Here is a 17,547-nt window from a genome sequence, read left to right on the forward strand (position 1 = left end):
GAATATACTTTAGGTCCCCTAAAGACCAGGGAGACCTACGAAACAGGCTTGTAGGGATGAAATAGCCTCCGTGTTTTTTCCTGTTTTTTTTAATTTATTTATTTGAATTTTTTTTGTGTGGTTCCACCCTGACTTGGGATGCATGGAAACCGGCCAAAGTCACAGGCAAATACTTAGTAATATTCAGCGGCCAATAGCGAATGTTTTTACAGGCAAAACATCTCCAGGGGTGAAGATGATGCCTCATCCTGGTAAATGTATAAGAGTCTCACATGAACTCACAGATTTTCCACAAAAGAAAAAACGAGTTGTGTGAAAGCACAAACAAAGCTGTAAACAATCCTGGCACGATGCTTCTACATAAGTGCGTTCCACACTCGCCTGGCTCACACTTTCCACTGCAAAACATATCAGACTACTTTTTTTTTTCGGGGAATGCTTTCCTCGAAAATGGCAGCAAAAGTACGAGTGAAGACGGGCAGGAAGTGACTGGCATGAAGTCCACGCAGGCATCACCTGTTTTTATCTCACCTTGGCAGGAGGAGAGGAAGCGGCTCGCTCGCCCACATGTGCCGATCACAGCCTATCATAGCAGCGTGAAGGAAAGGGGTGGGGGCAACCACCATGGCGAAGGAAGCCAAAAGGGGCGGAGACCTTGAAGTGTATGTTTGTGAAGTGTTGGTCCAAGGAACACAAGTCGCAGGCAGAAGGGGCACACAGAGGGAACTCTCACTAAAATCAGGTAAATTATTTTGTGAAAGGTTGTGTCTGTCAGTGTGTCTTTATCTGATGAGGGCTGCCATCAACACCTGATGATGGGACCTCGCCTGTTCTTTGCTCCTCCGACCTCCACACAATTTGGACCATTCCTGAGGCCCGTCGACAAAGCCGCCTTTTGTTACCGTGGTTTTCTTTTTTTTCTTTTTTTTCCCACTTCCTCCCCGTGGACTAAACCCTCCAAGAATGTGACTCCCTGCTGGCACTTCCCGCTTCCAAAATGCGCCATGGCGACTCTTCTCATGTCGGAAGGCAGGGTTCCCGCGGGCCGTCAAAAAGCATTAAAAGTAATTCAATGGATTTTTCCGAAATTTAAGGGCCTAAATGCCATTAAAAAGCATTAAATTGGACATCCAGAGGCGTTAAATGGTAATACGATTGTAGGCCTGGGCTGACAGTCAACAAGTCAATAAATAAGTCAATAAGTCAATCAATAAGTCAATCAATCCAACCATTAATGAAAACTTTGCCATCATCCTTCAATCGCTACGTCTCTGCATATTCTTTTTTTTCTTCCTCTCTGGCTCTTAAAGCGGATGGCTACAAGAGGGTTCACTCTGTGCGGCACGTTTATTCGCCAGTGGAATTACATGAAGAGAGTGAGCCTCCTTTCAGTCATCCACAATCTTTGTTTCGGTACAAGCAAGTGGCGTGTAGTAGTGGTTGTAGTAAATGTATTTCATGTTCGGAACTGGAACCAGCGGGTAATCTATTATTAAATACTCACTTTTAATACTGGAACTGACAGGTAATCTACTATTGAATACTCACTTTTAATACTGGAACTAGCAGGTAATCATTTTAAATAATACTCACATTTAATACTGAAACTAGCGGGTAATCATTTTATTAAACACTCACTTTTAATACTGGAGCTAGCAGGTAATCATTTTAATCAATATTCACTTTTAGTACTGGAACCAGCAGGTAATTATTTTAATAAACACTCACTTTTAATGGTACTAGCGGGTAATCATTTAAATGAATACTCACTTTTAATACTGGAACTAGCAGGTAATCATTTTAATGAATACTCACTTTTAATACGGGAACTAGCGGGTAATCGTTTTAATAAACACACAATCTTTGTTTCGGTACGAGCAGGTGGCGTGTAGTAGTGGTTGTAGTAAATGTATTCCATGTTCGGAACTGGAACTAGCGGGTAATCTATTATTAAATACTCACTTTTAATGCCTGAACTGACAGGTAATCTACTATTGAATACTCACTTTTAATACTGGAACTAGCAGATAATCATTTTAATTAATACTCACATTTAATACTGTAACTAGTGGGTAATCATTTTATTTAACACTCACTTTCAATACTGGAACTAGCAGGTAATATTTTAATAAACACTCACTTTTAATTAAACTAGCGAGTAATCATTTAAATAAATACTCACTTTTAATACTGGAACTAGCGGGTAATCATTTTAATAAATACTCACTTTTAATACTGGAACTAGCGGGTAATCATTTTAATAAATACTTACTTTTAATACTGGAACTAGATGGTATTCATTTTAATAAACACTCACTTTGAATGGAAATAGCAGGTAAAATTTTCATTAATACTCACTTTTAATACTGGAACTAGCAGGTAATTATTTTAACAAACACTCACTTTTAATGGAACTAGCGGACAATCATTTTAATAACTGCCCACATTTTAATACTGGAACCAGCAGGCAATCAATTATTAAATACTCTTTTTTAATACTGGAACTAGCAGGTAATCATTTTAATAAATACTCACTTTTAATACAGGAACTAGCGGGTAATCGTTTTAATAAACACTCACTTTTAATACTGTAACTAGTGAGTAATGATTTTATTAAACACTCACTTTCAATACTGGAACTAGCAGGTAATATTTTAATAAACACTCACTTTTAATGGAACTAGCGGCTAATCATTTAAATAAATACTCACTTTTAATACAGGAACTAGCAGGTAATCATTTTAATAAATACTCACTTTTAATACTGGAACTAGCGGGTAATCATTTGAATACATACTTCCATTTAATACTGGAACTAGAAGGTATTAATTTTAATAAACACTCACTTTTAATGGAACTAGCAGGTACAATTTTAATAAATACTCACTTTTAATACTGGAATGAGCAGGTAATCAATTTAATAAACACTAATATTTATTGGATATATATATATATATATATATATATATATATATATATATATATATATATATAAGGGATGTCTGATAATAGCTTTTTGCCGATATCAGATATTGTCCAACTCTTTAATTACCGATACCGATATCAACCGATACCGATATATACAGTCGTGGAATTAACACATTATTATGCCTAATTTGGACAACCAAGTATGGTGAAGATAAGGTACTTTTAAAAAAAAATTATAAAATAAAATAAGATAAATAAATTAAAAACATTTTCTTGAATAAAAACGAAAGTAAAACAATATAAAAACAGTTACATAGAAACTAGTAATTAATGAAAATGAGTAAAATTAACTGTTAAAGGTTAGTACTATTAGTGGACCAGCATCACAGTGTGCTTACGGACTGTATCCCTTGCAGACTGTATTGATATATATTGATATATAATGTAGGAACCAGAATATTAATAATAGAAAGAAAACCTTTTTGTGCGAATGAGTGTGAATGGTGAATGGTGGAGGGAGGTTTTTTGGGTTGGTGCACTAATTGTAAGAGTATATTGTGTTTTTTACATTGATTTAATAAATTAAAAAAAAATTTTTTTTTTAAAAACGATACCGATAATAAAAAAAACGATACCGATAATTTCCGATATTACATTTTAACGCATTTATCGACATCTTTAATATATATATATATATACATACACACACAGTTAATAGACTTATATACTGTATATAATCTATAGTTACATATATATATATATATATATATATATATATATATATATATATATATATATATATATATATATATATATATATACATATATGTAACTATAGATTATATACAGTATATAAGTCTATTAACTAAATTTACTGTTAACTAAGTTGCATTAAAATATTTAAATTAGATGTTCTGAAACCCATGAATGTTTATTTAGTTTTGTGCAAGTACATTTTAGCTGAGAAACCTCCAAGTTGCACCTCACTAGTATTAAAACTTTGAGAGTGTGACTTTTCCGTCTCTCAGGTCAGCTGGAGGTGGATTGTGTCCGAGTGCCACCATGCGTCAGGTGATCTTCCTCCTCTTCGCCCTGCTTCCGCTGTCTCCCTCCCGTGGACAAGATCCGTTCGCCTGGCTCTACAGCGGACGGCGCTCTCTGCAGGCGGACACCACAGGCGGCGAGTGTCCCCCCGAGTGTGACTGTCCTCCCACTTTCCCCATCGCCATGTACTGTGACGGGCGGGGCCTGACGGCAATGCCCACCGTGCCCTCCCGGATCAAATACCTCTACCTCCAGCATAACGCCATCGCGGCTGTGTCCGACTCTGCTCTGGTCAACGCCACCGAGCTGAGGTGGCTCATGTTGCACCACAACCTTCTCACGGCCAGCGCCATCAGCCGGAAGGTAAACAGCCCAGCTCGGTCTAGTGCGGGCGTGTCAAACTCGCTTCCTTTGAGGGGCCACGTCGTAGTTATGGTCGCTTGTAACAGTAGGAAGGGGATTCATACGGCCCCATTCGTTGCGCTTCACCTGACACATGAAACGTGACACATTTCAGCCACTTTAGCCACTAGATGGCAGTCACGTGTTGAATATCCTTAAATCTGTTTGGTGGCCATTCCAACTTTGACCACAGCGTGAGTTGCTATGGAGAGTGTCTCTTTTCCATCATTTTCAGCAGACTGCATTGCAAAATGATTAACCCCCCCTCTTTCACTCGAGATCCACCCAGGGATGGGGCCGTATGAATCCCTTCTCTACTGTATATGAATTTGCTTATGCATTTGATTATAATTATTGTATATATTTGTAAACGTACTGTAAAAACAAAATAAAAAAACGACAACTCAGTCGGTAGAATTTTACTGTAAAATTTCCAGTGTTTTTTGTTTACAACCTATTACAGTAAATGTAAAAACAGTACCACTCTTTTGTTACTTAAAAAAACTTAGTCGCTAGAAATGTACGTAAAAAAAAACTTAGTCGCTGGATTTTTACTGTAAAATGTCCAGTGTTTTTTGTTACAACATATTACAATAAATGTAAAAACAATACCACTTTTTTGTTACGTAAAAAAAGCTTAGTCGCTAGACATTTACTGTAAAATTTCCAGTGTTTTTTTGTTACAACATATTACAGTAAATGTAGAAACAGTACCACTCTTTTGTGACGTTAAAAAACTTAGTCGCTAGAATTTTACTGTAAAATTTACAGTGTTTTTGTTTACAACATATTACAGTAAAATATAAAAACAGTAGCACTCATTTGTTAGGTAAAAAAACTTAGTCGCTAGAAATTTACTGTAAAATTTCCAGTATTTTATGCTACAACATAGTACAGTAAATGTAAAAACAGTACCACTCTTTTGTTACGTAAAAAAAAAACTTTGTCGCTAGAATTTTACTGTAAAATTTACAGTGTTTTTGTTTACAACATATGACAGTAAATGTAAAAACAGTACCACTCTTTTGTTACGTAAAAAAACTTAGTTGCTAGAATTGTACTGTAAAATGTCCAGTGTTTTTGTTTACAACATATTACAGAAAATGTAAAAACAGTACCACTCTTTTGTTATGTAAATTAATGGAAGCTAAGTCACTAGAATTTTACTGTAAAATGTATTCTTGTTTTGTTACAACATATTAATGTAAATGTAAAATTATTACCACTGTTTAGCTATATTTTTTGTGTAAAATTTACAGTGTTTTTTGTTCACAACACATTACAGTAAATGTAAAAACATCCCCACGTTTTTTTTGTCTGTATTTATATTCTGGCAACTGAGTTATTTTTTGGTTAACCGTAAAAAAAAAATGTGGTACCGTTTTTCCATTTATAGTATTACATTGTAAAAACAACAACCATAGATTTTACGGTAAAAAAAAACGACAACTCAGTCACCGGAATTTTACTGTAAAATATAAAGTGCTTTTCACAACACATTACGATAAATGTAAAAACATTACCACTGTTTTGTTATGTGAAAAAACTGGACTCTTAGTCGCTAGAATTTTACTGTAAAATGTATGCTTGTTTTGTTACAATATACTTCAGTATTGTTTTTCCATTTAAAGTAATACTTCGTAACAACAACACCTGTAGATTTTACAGTAAATTAAAAAAAAAAATCGCAGCTCAGTCAACAAAATGTTACCGTAAAAAAAAAAAATGTGGGAAGTTTCATCAATTTTACTGTAAAATCTATTTTCATTTTGACAGTGCACAATTTGATGGGTAACTTGCTTTGAAATCATAAGTTAAGCAGATATTTATTTTTATTTTAACAAAAAAAATTGTTTGGAAAGTATGATAATATAATATTTGTTGCAGTTCTGGACAATATTACATTTTAAAAGTACATTAAGTACATGTGTTTATATTCTGTCAAAATGTAAAGAACAAATACATTCAGTAGGAAAAGATAAAGTACTTTATTAACACATATTATTTCCAGGCGTTAACGAGCCACATAAAATAATGCGGCGAGCCAGATGTGGCCCCCGGGCTTTGAGTTGGACACCAGTGATGTTGTGGCTTGCATGCTGGCTGCATGGTGGACACGTCATGACTTCTCCAAACTCTTCTTAGGCCTTCGTGAAGTTGGAAGGACTGGAGCGTTTGTATTTGCAACACAACAATTTGACCCGCATCCCTGAGAACCTCCCTCGTTCCTTGCGAGACCTGAGGATGGACCATAACAGCATACAGCAGGTACCTCAGTCTTAGATTGTGGTCCATAAAATATATGTAGACACAGAACCTGCAGAAGTGGGACCATTCAGAGTGAGCTTTGTCACCTCAGAGAAGTGGGATGAGTTTTTTTTTGTTTTGTTGTCATGGCACCACACAAGGGTGTCAGAGTTTGTAGGACACGAACCCCAAGATGCAGAGAAGGCGGAAGGCGTTGTGCAAGAAAACATGATTTAATTCAACACTATGGCAAAACAACAAAGAAAAAAGTAACAAAAGGCGCGCACAAGGCGGAGAACAAAATGAACTAAAATAGCACAGAGGCTAACTGTGGACAAGAAACAAAAACACTTACTGTGACACAAAGGAACTAGGACATGAGCAGAGTGAAACAAAAGTAGTCAGAGCTACAACGACACGTGTTAAGACAGGTAGTAGTGACAATGATCCAGCAGTGACTGGAGGGTAGGGCAGGTATAAATAGCAGCTGGCTGATTGACACCAGGTGTGGCCAGGTGCCAATCAGCCACAGCTGAAGGGACACAGCACTCAGGGAGAAACAGGAAACAGAACCAAAATAAGAGCGTTGACAGGAAATGACAGAGGAAAAACTAAAACTTGACCAAACTGTCAGGGACAAGCCTGACAGTAGCCCCCCTTCCTATAACGGATACCAGACGTTCTAGGAACCCCCCCCAAAAAACAGTCCAAAGTCACGGGAGGGTGGAGGGAGGACAAGGAGGTGGGCCACCAGGCCAAGTGTCCCCGCAACCAGCGGGGAAGAGTTAGGTGGCGACGGCGAGTTGAACGCCGCTGGCGAGGCGGCTCGACCGCCGGCGTGGGTGGACCCACCGGAGAGGATGGTGGCGCCCTCTGCTGGCCCACCGGAGAAGATGGCGGTGGCGCCCTCTGCTGGCCCACCGGGGAGGATGGCGGTGGCGCCCTCTGCTGGCCCACCGGGGAGGATGGCGGTGGCGGCGTCTGTTGGCCCACCGGGGAGGATGGCGGTGGCGGCGTCTGTTGGCCCACCGGAGAGGAGGATGGTGGCGCCCTCTGCTGCTGGCCCACCGGAGAGGAGGATGGTGGCGCCCTCTGCTGCTGGCCCACCGGAGAAGAGGATGGTGGCGCCCTCTGCTGCTGGCCCACCGGAGAAGAGGATGGTGGCGCCCTCTGCTGCTGGCCCACTGGAGAAGAGGATGGTGGCGCCCTCTGCTGCTGGCCCACCGGAGAAGAGGATGGTGGCGCCCTCTGCTGCTGGCCCACCGGAGAAGAGGATGGTGGCGCCCTCTGCTGCTGGCCCACCGGAGAAGAGGATGGTGGCGCCATCTGCTGCTGGCCCACCGGAGAAGAGGATGGTGGCGCCCTCTGCTGCTGGCCCACCGGAGAAGAGGATGGTGGCGCCCTCTGCTGCTGGCCCACCGGAGAAGAGGATGGTGGCGCCCTCTGCTGCTGGCCCACCGGAGAGGAGGATGGTGGCGCCCTCTGCTGCTGGCCCACCGGAGAGGAGGATGGTGGCGCCCTCTGCTGCTGGCCCACCGGAGAGGAGGATGGTGGCGCCCTCTGCTGCTGGCCCACCGGAGAGGAGGATGGTGGCGCCCTCTGCTGCTGGCCCACCGGAGAGGAGGATGGTGGCGCCCTCTGCTGCTGGCCCACCGGAGAGGAGGATGGTGGCGTCTGCCGGCCCACCGGACTGCATGGTGGCGTCTGCCGGCCCACCGGACTGCATGGTGGCGTCTGCCGGCCCACCGGACTGCATGGTGGCGTCTGCCGGCCCACCGGAGAGGATGGCGCCGTCTGTTGCAGACCCACTGGGGTGAGGAGTAGCTGTGCCTCCCCAGCTGCACAGCTACTCATAGCCCCCCCCTCAAGGGACGGATCCAAGACGTCCCACGAGAAACCAACACAGGACAGGGATGGGTGGGAGGGATTGCAAAAAGAGGCAAAGCTTTTTTTTGATTCGGCCATCAACGATAAAGCTTTGTTTAGTCTCTCCGCCAAGGAAATCTCCGCGAGGTTCGTACTAGGCTGGATCATTATGTCAGGGTGTGTTGGTGCCGAACCCCATTCAACACTATGGCAAAACAACAAAGAAAAAAGTAACAAAAGGCGCGCACAAGGCGGAGAACAAAATGAACTAAAATAGCACAGAGGCTAACTGTGGACAAGAAACAAAAACACTTACTGTGACACAAAGGAACTAGGACATGAGCAGAGTGAAACAAAAGTAGTCAGAGCTACAACGACACGTGTTAAGACAGGTAGTAGTGACAATGATCCAGCAGTGACTGGAGGGTAGGGCAGGTATAAATAGCAGCTGGCTGATTGACACCAGGTGTGGCCAGGTGCCAATCAGCCACAGCTGAAGGGACACAGCACTCAGGGAGAAACAGGAAACAAAACCAAAATAAGAGCGTTGACAGGAAATGACAGAGGAAAAACTAAAACTTGACCAAACTGTCAGGGACAAGCCTGACAAAGGGTAGAGAAACAAGCTTGGTGGTAACCATGGAAACACAAATTTAACTAATGTACAACATAGGAACATGTCAGTAGGATGTAACAGGATGTAACAGGATGTAACAGGATGTAACAGGATGTAACAGGAGGTAACAGGATGTAACAGGATGTAACAGGAGGTACCAGGATGTAACAGGATACAGCAGAATGTAGCAGGATGTAACAAGAGGTAACAGGAGGTAACAGGATGTAACAGGATGTGACAGGAGGTAACAGGATGTAACAGGAGGTAGCAGGATGTAACAGGAGGTAGCAGGATGTAACAGGATGTAACAGGAGGTAGCAAGATGTAACAGGATATAGCAGAATGTAGCAGGATGTAACAAGAGGTAACAGGAGGTAACAGGATGTAATAGGAGGTAAAAAGATGTAACAGGATGTAGCAGGATGTAACCGGAAATAACAGGATGAAACAGGATGTAACAGGAGGTAACAGGATTTAACATGATGTAACAGGATGTAACAGAAGGTAACAGGCTGTAACAAGATGTAACAGGAGCTAACAGGATGTAAGAGGAGGTACCATGATGTAACAGGATGTAACAGGAGGTAACGGGATGTAACGGGAGGTAACGAGAGGTAACGGGAAGTAACGGGATGTAACTGGATGTAACAGAATGTAGCAGGAGGTAACAGGATGTAACAGGAGGTAACAGGATGTAACGGGAAGTAACGGGAAGTAACGGGATGTAACAGAATGTAGCAGGAGGAAACAGGATGTAAAAAGAGGTAACAGGATTTAACAGGAGGTAAGAGGATGTAACAGGAGGTAGCAGGATGTAACAGGATGTAGTAGGATGTAGCAGGATGAAACAAGAGGTAGCAGGATGTAACAGGATGTAGTAGGATGTAGCAGGATGAAACAAGAGGTAACAGGATCTAACAGGAGGTAAGAGGATGTAACAGGATGTAACAGGAGGTAACCAGAGGTAACAAGATGTAACAAGATGTGTTGTTAAAAGGAAAGGCCAACCCCCCCTCTCTCCGTGCATCGGTTGAGGTGGGCGGGGTTTGGTGGTAGCGGGGGTGTATAATGTAGCCCGGAAGAGTTAGGGCTGCATGGGATTCTGGGTATTTGTTCTGTTGTGTTTATGTTGTGTTACGGTGCAGATGTTCTCCCGAAATGTGTTTGTCATTCTTGTTTGGTGTGGATTCACAGTGTGGCGCATATGAGTAAGAGTGTTAAAGTTGTTTTATACGGCCACCGTCAGTGTAACCTGTGTGGCTGTTGACCAAGTATGCATTGCTGTCACTTATGTGTGTAAGCAGAAGCCTCATACATCGTGTGGATGGGGCCGGCACGCTATTTGTACAGGTTGCAGAGGGTGATAAATGATGTGCCATCACGGCACGCCCTTATTATTGTTGTTTGGGTGAAAATCATCAGACGTTCGAGAGAATAGTTGCCCTGAAATTCGGGAGGGTTGGCAAGTTTGACACTGTCAAGCGCCATTCATATAAAACTCGCAGGCCACACTAACATAAAATGTTCATATTAATGTGCGGACCACGTGTCTGAGACCCCTGGTTTATACATAGCACAAAGCAAAAAAAAACTTTGTATGCAGTGTTATTTCATTTTAAATTTCAAAAGAGTTTTGTGGCTCCCATTGTTTTCTTTAATTTGTGAAACTGGTCAAAATGGCTGTTTGAGTGATAAAGGTTGCCGACCCCTGGCCTAGAACTATCCGGATGGTTCTTTTCCTCTTTGGTCCGGAAGACACGACGTCTACAGTTTCCAAAAACAATTTGAAATGTGGACTCGTCAGACCACAGAACACTTTTCCACTTTGTATCAGTCCATCTTAGATGAGCTCAGGCCCAGCGAAGCCGACAGCGTTTCTGGGTGTTGTTGATAAACGGTTTTCGCCTTGCATAGGAGAGTTTTAACTTGCACTTACAGATGTAGCGACCAAATGTAGTTACTGACAGTGGGTTTCTGAAGTGTTCCTGAGTCCATGTGGTGATATCCTTTACACACTGATGTCACTTGTTGATGCAGTACAGCCTGAGGGATCAAAGGTCACGGGCTTAGCTGCTTACGTGCAGTGATTTCTCCAGGATCTCTGAACCCTTTGATGATATTACGGACCGTAGATGGTGAAATCCCTAAATTCCTTGCAATAGCTGGTTGAGAAAGGTTTTTCTTAAACCGTTCAACAATTTGCTCACGCATTTGTTGACAAAGTGGTGACCCTCGCCCCATCCTTGTTTGTGAATGACTGAGCATTTCATGGAATCTACTTGTATTTCATGGCACCCACCTGTTCCCAATTTGCCTGTTCACCTGTTCAAACTGCGACCGGCAACCACACGCCAACAGGATCACGGAGACTAGCCAGCGCCAGCCCGCCAGCAAGCCCAAATGCCAACACATAAACAAGAGACACTAACACCTCCCCCACCAAAAGACCCCCACCACCCCAACCCAAACCCGCACAAACACACCACCGCCTAAACAACCGAGATACAGCATCTAGACCAGACATGGGGGCCGCGCCGCCACGGCATCAAGTCACTAACAGAGACCCCACAGCGCAAGGTCGGGCCACACGGGCACGGACCCCACCCAACAGGAAGTGAGACCTGCGCAACGCCACACACAAATAAATAATACAATTTTAAAAATAATTAAAAAATAATAATAATAATAATAATAATAATAATAAAATAAAATAAAAATAAAAATATATATATATATAATATTAGGGTTTTATATATATATATATATATATACATATATATATATATATATATAATATTAATAAATTAAAATAAAAAATAAAAAATAATAATAAATTAATAAAAGCCTCACACCCTCAGCGAGGTCTCTGCCCGGGAGTGGCAGGCCACCAGACCGCAGTCCCCGCAACCCGCGCCGGCCGAGGAGGCAATGAGGGGTGCGCCGTACCACCGAACCCCAACCCCCCATGTGTACAAGGCCCCCAGAGTGTTTACTGTGTAGTTAAAATTAGGAGGTCAGCCATTACAGCCGACTTTCTGTCCCTATTGATGTGTGTACTGTAGCGTGAGTGAGATATGTATGCTTGTGGGAACTGTCTTGTTCCGTGTTGTGGAAATAAGTTGAGCCAACACACGACGTGTTGCTAACTGTACTTTTATTCACGACTAGTGGGAATAACACATCACATGTCCGGCAACGCTTAAACAGGAAGTACCTCATTCCTTGGGCCAATCATATTCGTGTATACTTCAGGGACCGCTCGGAGATCGTTTTACCTAAGAATATTACATCCCCCTTCTTTTAGAAAAATATGGAACACAACATTTAAGAAAACACACTCTGTGCGATAACCATTACTGAAACGTATTGAAATTCAAGTAGCACATGTACGACTGTCATAAAGTAAGAATTCAACAACAGATTTCAATTATCACTTAACTTGCTTGAATGTCATACTGTTGTAAATAGAAACACAATCACAATGTTATTGAATTGTACATATCTGAACACCATTGAGCATAATTTTTATAAGTCCATAACAACTCTGGGCTTAACCTCACGTCCAGACCTTGTCTGATACCGCACAGGCTGTGGGGCTGTTTCTTCTGTTATCTTTGAGGTGTGTGGTGTGTCAGTGTGCGGTGCATGTTGTGTGTCATATTTTGTGTTTTCTTCAGTCTGAGTGGTCAGTGTCTCTCTTGTGTCCAAGAGATGTCGTCTATTTCGCCTATATTCTTGTCCTCCTGATGCACGTATGTGATATGATCTTTCGGTATCAGCTGAACGAATGACAACTGCTGGTTTCCAGTAGCCTTTCTCCTGAAAACGGATGTATTGTCCTTCATGCAAAGGTGACATTTGCTTAGCTGATCTGTCATAGTATTCCTTCTGCTGGTGTTGTTTGTTGGTTCTCATGATGTGAACATCCTTGTGGCTGATAGTTTTGGGTTGCAGCTGCTGATGGGTGTTAGGCAGGATTGAGCGTGTGCGACGACTCATGAGCAGCTGAACTGGTGATTTGAAGTTGTCCACTGGGGTATTGCGATATTCAAGCAGACTCAGATAAGGGTCTTTCTGATCAGCTTTGGCCTTTTCCATAAGGGACTTTGCAATGTGAACCGACTTCTCGGCTAACCCATTACTTTGAGGATAGCATGGGCTTGAGGTAATATGAGTGAACCCCCATGTGTTGGCAAAAACATCAAACTCTCTACATCTGTACTGTGGACCATTGTCTGATATAACAGTCTCTGGTATCCCGTGTCTTGCAAAAGAAGATTTTAGTTTATGTATAACAGCAGCAGCTGTGATGCTGTTTAATCTGTTTAGCTCAAAGTATCTGCTGTAATAGTCTACTGTGACTAAATAATCATCATTGTTCCAAGTGAACAGGTCAGTAGCCACTGTTTGCCATGGCCTGTCTGGGATCTTGTGACTTATCATTGGCTCTTTAGTGTTTGATGGTTTATGTTCATTGCAGATGTGGCATTTACCAAATAACTCCTCAATCTGTTTGTTCATCCCAGGCCAGAAGATGATGTCACGCGCTCTTTGTTTACACTTTTCCATACCCATGTGACCTGCATGGATACGGGATAACATCTCTGTGCGCAGTGAGTTGGGTATGATGATTTTTTCCCCCTTGAACAGGATGTTATTCATCTGCGAGAGCTCGTCCCGGTAGTTCCAATACTCCGCTATGTTTTGAGGGCATCGTTTCTTCTCCTCGGGCCATCCTGACTTAATTATCTTTTTCAGCAAGATGAGTTGAGCATCCTTTCCAGTCTCCACCTTGATGTCTTCAAGTCTGGTGTCACTGACAGGTAGGTTGCTATAAACGGTGTGCACTTGCATGTCCATACCTTCACTGAGGCTGGTGTCCTGGTCAGGCAGTGACTTTCTGGAGAGAGTGTCTGCGACAGGAATGTCTTTGCCTGGTCTGTGAGTGATGGTGAAGTTATACCTCTGTAGCTGTAACATCATTCTTTGTAACCTTGGAGGCGCTGCTGCAAGTGGTTTTTGCAAAATGGATTCAAGTGGCTTATGGTCACTTTCCACGGTGATGTGCCGACCATATATGTACTGGTGGAAACGCTTGCACCCAAACAGAATAGCAAATAACTCCTTCTCAATTTGTGCATAATTGACTTCACAATCAGTTAGTGACTTAGATGCATAGCCTATGGGCTTTCCTTCTTGTAATAGTACTGCCCCTAATCCATATTTTGATGCGTCAACTTGGAGTCTGAGTTCCTTGCTCGGGTCAAAATACCTTAACACTGGACCTGGTTCCTGAGTGAGGAGCTCTTTAATCTTTCCGAATGCTTCCTCCTGCTGTGCATCCCATCTGAATTCACTCGAATCTTTTAATAGGTGACGCATGGGTGCATTGACATCAGACAGTCCAGGGACAAATTTGGACAAGTAGTTAATCATGCCAAGGATTGTTTCCAGCTCACCTTTGTCTCTTGGTGGCTCCATGTCCTTCACAGCTGCAATTTTGGCTGGATCAGGCTTGATTCCATCCTTGGTGATTCGGTGCCCAAAGTAGCTGACTTCAGTAGCACAGATTGTACTCTTATCTGGGTTGAGCTTAACTCCTCGCTCCCTGGAGCGCTGCAACATTGCACGGAGGTTGGTATCATGGTCTTCTTTAGTCTTGCCATAGATGAGGATATCATCGACTATTGCTGTGACACCCTGCAAACCCTCATAAGTCTCGTCAACTTTACGCTGAAACTCATCTTGAGCCGAAATCAGTCCAAAAGGTAAGCGGAGGAATCTGTATCGTCCGAAAACAGTGTTGAAGGTTGTCAGCTTTGAGGACTCATCTGAGAGCTTGATGGCCCAGTAGCCTGACCTTGCATCCATTACACTGAAGAAACAGGCTCCTGCCAATTTGGATGTGGTGTCCTCAAGGGTAGGTAAGGGGTAGTGCGGGCGTTTGATGACTTTATTTAGATCCCTTGGATCCAGACATACTCTTAGTTTTCCTGTGCGTGGTTTTTCTGCTGCTACCATTGAATTAACCCATTCGGTTGGGTCAGTGACTTTTACAATGATGTCTTGTTTTTCCATGTTTTGTAATTCCTCTTTGAGGCGGTCACGAAGGGCCAGAGGGACGCGCCTAGGTGGGTGAACTACAGGTACTGCTTCGGGTTTAATGTGAATTGTACACTCTCCAGGAAACAGTCCTATTCCTGTGAACACATCAGCAAACTCATCCATAACCGATGTCTCAGGTGTGCTGTGCACGGACAGTATAAGTTTAATGAGTCCAAAATCCAAACAGGCTTTTAATCCTAACACAGGAGGAGCTTGTGTGTCAACGATGTGGACCTTTAATGTCAGATGGATGCTTTTGTACTGGCATTTAATGTTGCATTTTCCTCTGATGGATAACTTCTCACCCTCATAGCCATAGAGAGGGCGTGTTGTTGGTTGTAGTGTGTCCTGTATCCCAAGCCTTTGGAAAACATTAGTGGGAATGACATTAGCTGAAGCCCCGGTGTCTAGCTTGAAGGTGACAGTAGTTTTACTTGGTCCAACAAACACATCTGCATATGCCTGTTCAGTTTCTCTTTTGTTACCGCTGCCTTGTGTAACTGCATCAATAAATAATTCTTCATTGTCTGTCTTGCTGAGTGAGTCAATTTCACTTACAGTGTGCACTCCTGTACTCTGCTTTGAGCGGCATACTTTTGCAAAATGGTTCCATTTGCTGCATATCTTGCACTGTTTACCTTTGGCTGGACAGTAGTCTTTTGCTCCATGAGGCTTGTTTCCGCAGTAGCCACAACTTTTATGACGCTCTCTGTCCCCATCAGGTCTGTAGGTGTGCTCTGTTGTCTTGTCATGGCGCGTTTTCCAAGCTGTCTTCCTTGGATAATGGCGACTGATAGCATGGACAGTCTGCTCGTGCAGGCCGCTAGCTATAGTTTTGAGCTGTGCTTGTGCCATGTCATGAGACCTGACTATATCTATAGCTTTATCCAACCTCAAATCGGAACCGACACTTAGTAGCTTTTCTCTTACTTTAGGTGAGTGGATCCCAAACACGACACGGTCTCTCACCATCTCCTCCTTGTTTGCATAATTGCAGTCCTTCACAAGCAGTCTCAAATCCGTCAAAAACTGTTCAAATGGCTCGTTGGCTCCTTGGACTTTTTCGTGAAATTTATAACGAGCAAATATTATGTTTGACTTCGGCATGACGTATGCTTCATAGCGCTCATAGTACGTAATCAGTACCTTACGTTCGTCGTCTGTAAGTGTCCATGTGTTATATATGTCCCGTCCTCTTTCGCCAATCCAAATGAGAAGATAGCTGCACTTTTCGTCCTCTCCTTTTTTCTTAAAAGGACCAGAAAACATCAACTCTACGTGGAGCTTAAACTTCCGCCATGCTTCGGGCAGGTTGCTCGCATCCCAATCCATTCGAGGTGAAGGAACTCCGGCGACGTCCATCTTGTTGCAAAATTCTTCTTTCCTTTTATTCTGACACCATGTCTTGTTCCGTGTTGTGGAAATAAGTTGAGCCAACACACGACGTGTTGCTAACTGTACTTTTATTCACGACTAGTGGGAATAACACATCACATTTCCGGCAACGCTTAAACAGGAAGTACCTCATTCCTTGGGCCAATCATATTCGTGTATACTTCAGGGACCGCTCGGAGATCGTATTACCTAAGAATATTACAGGAACTAATATTGCGATAAAAATTGGGGGACATCAAGGTCATGGTGGATCCTAACCAAGCCGAGCCCCCCAAATCCTAAGTGTCTAATATGCGGCTAAGATTGAGGGATGGACAAGACAGGAGAACTGGAGCCCCATAGGAGGCATCCTCATCCCCCCGCCATGTCTCCCCGCAGGACAATCCCCCAAAGTCTCTGTGAGTGTGTGCGCTATAAGTAGGAGGAGTAGAGGGCCCGGACATATGCGGCATTCATATAAAACTCGCAGGCCGCACTAACATTACATTTTCATATTAAGGTGCGGGCCGCGTGTCTGAGACCCCTGGTTTATACATAGCACAAAGCAAAAAAAAACTTTCTATGCAGTGTTATTTCATTTAAAATTTCAAAAGAGTTTTGTGGCTCCCATTGTTTTCTTTATTTTGTGAAACGGGTCAAAATGGCTTTTTGAGTGGTAAAGTTTGCCGACCCCTTGTCTAGCTGCACGCGCTGGAAACAAGTAGCGAGTGCAGAACAATAAATTATATATATGTGTATATATATATATATATATATATACATATATATATATATATATATATATATATATATATATATATATATATATATATATATATATATATATATATATATATATAAGATTGACAGTGCAGGTTGAAAGCTGATGTGTTTACTTTGTAAATAAGTAAACAGTCTCAAAGGAATATAACCTGCGGAGGCACTTTCTAGAGAAACATCCACAT

The 17,547-nt window shown here is 42.4% G+C and overlaps 1 protein-coding gene across 2 annotated transcripts in view; it reads left to right on the forward strand.

The window, feature by feature from the left end:
* The first annotated feature begins 682 nt into the window (after nt 1-682).
* Nucleotides 683-17,547, forward strand: part of fmoda (fibromodulin a) — a 32,768-nt gene continuing 15,903 nt past the window's right edge. For both annotated transcript variants that reach the window (XM_061984834.2, XM_061984835.2), the window contains exons 1-3: nt 683-742; nt 3,957-4,335; nt 6,520-6,642. In XM_061984834.2, the coding sequence (XP_061840818.1) occupies nt 3,991-4,335; nt 6,520-6,642 (468 nt within the window). In that variant the 5' untranslated portion in view covers nt 683-742; nt 3,957-3,990. The remainder of the gene's footprint in view (nt 743-3,956; nt 4,336-6,519; nt 6,643-17,547) is intronic.

The sequence above is a fragment of the Nerophis lumbriciformis genome, linkage group LG23 (assembly GCF_033978685.3).
Source record: "Nerophis lumbriciformis linkage group LG23, RoL_Nlum_v2.1, whole genome shotgun sequence".
In the NCBI taxonomy this organism is placed as follows: Eukaryota; Metazoa; Chordata; class Actinopteri; order Syngnathiformes; family Syngnathidae; genus Nerophis; species Nerophis lumbriciformis.